This window comes from Clytia hemisphaerica, unplaced genomic scaffold (assembly GCF_902728285.1).
Source record: "Clytia hemisphaerica strain Z4C2 unplaced genomic scaffold, Clytia hemisphaerica genome assembly, whole genome shotgun sequence".
In the NCBI taxonomy this organism is placed as follows: domain Eukaryota; kingdom Metazoa; phylum Cnidaria; class Hydrozoa; order Leptothecata; family Clytiidae; genus Clytia; species Clytia hemisphaerica.
The window spans coordinates 1-5,137 of NW_027103312.1; the positions used below are offsets into that span (position 1 = coordinate 1).

General features: G+C 33.7%; 1 protein-coding gene across 1 annotated transcript; it reads left to right on the forward strand.

The window, feature by feature from the left end:
• Positions 1–6: 6 nt before the first annotated feature.
• LOC136813346 (gamma-tubulin complex component 4-like) lies at positions 7–4,788 on the forward strand (the record flags this gene model as incomplete). Its single annotated transcript, XM_067069861.1, has 7 exons — positions 7–108; positions 1,038–1,182; positions 1,909–2,015; positions 2,366–2,419; positions 2,702–2,758; positions 3,223–3,302; positions 4,660–4,788. Coding segments are annotated over exons 1-7 (650 nt in total), but the record flags the coding sequence as incomplete, so codon positions are not given.
• Between the last annotated feature and the right edge of the window lie 349 nt (positions 4,789–5,137).

The window sequence follows — 5,137 nt, forward strand, 5'->3', positions numbered from 1 at the left end:
TGAATTCATAGACAATACAAGAAGGATAACATGTACCATGAATTGTTGATTGCACTTTCTGGTCTACCAGGTGCCATCTTTAAAGCTGACAAATATGGAGGACTTGAGGTAAGCTTGTCCTTGTATCAGTCGTTTATATGTCCAGAGAGAAAATATTCGATTCTAATTATAAATCTCACGTTCCCACTTAGGGTTCTCACTTATGGCTCCCATTTAAGGCTCCCACTTATGGTTCCCATTTAGGGCTCCAATTTTAAGGTTTTTCCAATTAGGGTGGTTAGAGGTAAATTTGTCCTAGTTTAGATAATCGACTTTCATATCATAGGCATTATTTAGGACTCTTAAAGAAGTATTTTAAGCATGAATAGCCTCGTTGAAAATTACCACACGCTATTGATGTTAGTTGCTTTAAAATAAACTCTAGAATCGCAAAAATTTTATTTCAATGCTGTATTACCTCTTCTAACTTTAGTTTAACCCTTTAAGTGCCAATGTCGTATATATCAGACATGGGCTATGTAGGAGGGCGAAGCCCACCTGTAATGTCAAGTTTGAGTTAGAAATCGTCATTTTTGGTCTAACTCGTAGGAATCAAATTGGGCTTCATGGCCAAGCAAAAAAAAATCAAAAGTGAGTCTTTTCATCGAGATTTTAAGCTAAAAAGTCAAAAAAAGCAAAAATTTGACAAAAATCCACTTTTTTAAGATTTTGACCGTTTTTTGACAATTTTTTGGTCAACGAGTGATCCAAGAACCTCCAAATTTGGCCCTGATTAACTTGAGTCTGTAAAGTTTGAACTATCGATTTTCTTTAAATAACTTAGAAAAAAATGACCGTGGCACTTAAAGGGTTAAATACTAATAGAATACAATTATTATCATATCCCTCGCTTTAAACTTACTTATAATTGCTTGTCTCAAAATAAACCCCCTTCTAAGATGAGCCGTTTATTGAAAACCTCCTCAGAGGGGGGTTTAAAGAAGGGCGTTTATTCAATGTAATATAATATTCAATTTTTGCTTCGATACTTTTTCCAGGTGACAAAGAATTTACCTTTCTTGCACCCAAGTGAGGCTGAGCTTTTGGACAAATTATGCAGTTTGGGTGGTCATTATCGAAGTCTACTGAAGTTTATTGAAACGTACAGTGTGGACTTGTCACCAATCGATCACTTGCTCAAAAGTATGCTGAAATTATAAACTTTGTCAGTGTTTAGATTCCATCAATCTCATCGGAGTTTTGAAATCATATTCATCTCAAAATCAAGCGAATTTTCTACAACATTTAAAAAATTCTTAGCTGAAATTTACCTTATAAATTAAAAAAAATCTTTGATTCGAACAACTGCATTGTACAGTGTATATTCTTTTGAGAAAATAGCTGGTTATGAAAACCATTGATTGACAGATGTTATGACAAGGACTGAAATTTATGAAACCAGTAAAACGATCATAGGTCTACCTTTTTAACGAAAGATACAATATAATGTTTTCTGAGTGACCAACAGCGATGAATGGAATCATCTTTAAATGCAATATTTCACTGTTCTCTTGTATATAATATCAATGTATATACAATATTTAAATTATCAGTCAAAAAGAGATAAATTAATTTACCTGATACTCGGAGTTTCGTACCGTTTTAGTTTATCGGATGAATAAATTTAACTCTATTCTTGACTGATATCATGATATGCACCACTGCAATGACTTCACGAAATTATGCAACTTTTCTATCTTTGTTCCACCCAATACGTCACTTTTTCTATTGTTTAAGTGACGTATTGGGTGGAAAATTTCGAAAATTCTTGAAAGACTCTCCAGTTTTGCATATCATGAATACACTTTATTGAATAGCAAGTCAGATTTGCAACCAATATTTCAATTATATATATTACCACTTTTTTAGACGATAATCGAAACCCTTTGGAAGGGCAGTATTTACACGCCTTTTGTGCTGGTTTGACGTCAGTACTCAAACCTTACCAGGATTCATTAGTCCAAATTGAACGCAGAGTAAGTCCAACAATTTTTTGAAAAAAAACGTTTCACTTAATTTGGTTTAATTTAGCTTAATTGATTGATATTTTATGATACAGAAAGGAAGCGAATCGAAGCAAAATAAATTAAAGAATTTCTCTAAATTAGTGCTTGTGCGACGCCGAAAGGGGAGAAAGTTCTTTCTTTTGTTTAAAAAATGCTGTATAAGCAACGGTACGAGATACGCTAAACGGTGTCCTTTAATGTTAGATTTTCTGATTCAACTTGGATTTTCGTTTAAGACTGTAGTGAAGCCTTTTTCGAATCGAGCAAGTTTCTCACCTGAAGATCAAATCATTATATCACTATTTATATCAACTTTTTAGGTGATGAAAGATCCTTATACTTCGTTATCACACATCCATAGAGGCTTGGAAGAGGTGAGAAAGAACTTATTCTGAGCGCTCGTTTACTAACCCTATACTAACTGTTTATGAGGGCAATAAACAGGTTATTATTTTACGCAATTATTTTACGCCCGGACAACAATATCATATAGATTATTATCCGAGTCTACCCGTTTTGTGTGTATTTAGCTGTTTCAAACTTATTCCCTAATGGTGGTCTTCAATCCAGTTCAATCTAAGAGATTTTGACGTAACATACCCAGTCCCCCTCAGTCTGAATCAGTCGCGTTTATTTGTTTTTTTTTTATTTCTCAGTATTTCTTCATCTTCCCTGTTTTGTCTGGTCTGGTGGAGACGATGGACACTAATAAGGTATTGAATCTCTTACCAGATCGTCAATGAACCAGAATCCTTCGAAGTGCTTTAGCAGCACCATTTTTCATGACCTTTTGGCGTCCGGTTATTGGCCGTTGCCCCTCCTTAAATCACTACAATTTTGGTAAAAACAGCCTTTTCAGTGGCAAAAACACTAGAAAAAGTGCCCTTTTTGGCCACCAACGGACACTGTCCTGCCTTTCTAAAATATGGCCTGTATAAATTATTTTTGCTTTTAAGGAACCTTATAATAAGCTCTTAGTTTCAGTACTTTTGAGTATCTCCTAAGAATTTGCATTATATTATAGTCTGCAAGCCTTTTTAAAAATGTTCCTGATTTTCTTTAAAAATTTTGGCCTCGATATCAGAAAGTCGATAATACGCAGGGAATGAGGTTGTTTTCATATGTTTGTAATAATTTTTTTCATCTGGAGAGGTACTTTTGTTTTTCTATTTTTCAGTTACACGGTTGTCAGGTTTTAGAGTTGTTGTACAATGAATCAAACACAGGCAATCCAACTGTTAGAAAAGCTATTCTCAAGTAAGATTTTCCTCGACATTTATTCTGAAAATCTCCCTTCAAAACTTGTTGAACATTTTACGCTTGTATTAAAGTCTGTTCACGATAAGTGTGCACTCCTTTTTCTTTTACCTATAACTTTTGAAGGAGTTCTTCAATCTTTATAAATTTGGTATCGTTGAAAAGATATCAGTGAGTAAAACAATTTGAAATAAAAAAATCTTTGAAAAAATTCTAAAAACGAAGATGATAATGAAGAAGAAAAAAATTAAGATCTTGTAGAGAAGGGCTATGACTTTCATTTTCACTGGAGAGATTCTTTTATCTTATGAGGTCATCAGTGTGAAGAAATTTCACTAAAATATTCATTCAATATAAAGTTATGATACAAAGTTAATAAGTGATTGACCCCAAAAAACAGCAGAAAACAGCAGAAAAGAGCAGAAGGTTGTTTTATTTCAAATTGTTCCACTCACTGATATCTTTCCAATGATACCAAATTTTTAAAGATTGAAGAATTCCTTCAAAAGTTATAGGTAAAAGAAAAAAGAGTGCACACTTATCGTGAATAGACTTTATTTAGTCTTACGGGAATTAATTTTTGCAGTTACTAACTTTTGCCGAATCTTTTTTTGTGTCTACCGCCAAAATTTATTCCGACGAAATACAATTTTTGATTAAAATTCGTTTTAAACCCCTAAGAAAAAATTTTTTTTTGGCAACAATAGGGTGTAGAACGAGAAAAAAGTTCTACTGTCACATGACGATTAGTTCCCTCAAGTTATTAACTTGAGTTATTATTAACTAGTAGTTGGCAGCTACCTTGCGCTTGTTTTATAAGCATGGAGCGTGGAATCATCGTCAAAATATATTGGAAATTTTGGTATTTCAGTGTTTTTCAGAATTTAAAGTTTGGGCTGATTCGGGCAAGAAATCTCAATACTCTGATTTTGGATGGGTTAAGTGATTTTCAGACTGTACTTTCAGCCTTATCAGAACCTTTTTAAGCTTTTAAACCATAAGATCCTAAGGTCTTCCAAGTATTAAGCTCACGTCAAAACTTCACTTTCCAACCACAATTTAAAGCACTTAAAAATCAATAGACGATATCGGCTTTCCAAATTCTCCCCGAATGATTACCCATGATGCATTTCGCAAAAAAATTCACGGAAAGTCAATATCGTTCGTGAATTTTTTTGCGCAATGCATCATGGGTAATTATTCGGGGAGAATTCGGAAAGCCGATATCGTCTATTGCTGGTCTCAAAGTTTTGAGGGAAATCCCCTTTTGTGCCAAATATTATGACGTTGTTTATAGAAATCTACAATTTTAAAAGGCTTTGTTTGAGCTGACAACTAATTTTTTTCACAATCATAGGATCTTACACGCATGTCACGGTGTGTTATTCAAGCAGCTGTCTGCGTGGATGATTTATGGAATCCTTATGGATGAGTATGACGAGTTCTTCATCTCTATGAAAAGCACCGAGGGTGGAAAACGAAAAAGGTATCCTTCCTTCTGAATATTTCTTCGTCACACAGTTAAAGGTTTTATTTTTACATAAGTGTTTCCGTTTCATATCAGACACATGTTTCATATCGAGGCAGTGTCTGTCTATTGTTATATTATGCTGAAAACAACAAAAAATGTTTTTGTTTTCCTCTTTCTGACCAATCGTGCTCCACATCCGTGTCAATCCAATGCGAAAAAGCTTGTGAATTAAAATTGATGAGTAAGCAAACGATCACTCTTATTTAAAAATAAAACCTTCAAGTTACGAGTTAAGTTAAGATACAATAAACTCTTGCTTATTCCAACTTCTATTATTCAATTCATTGTATAATTCGAACTCATT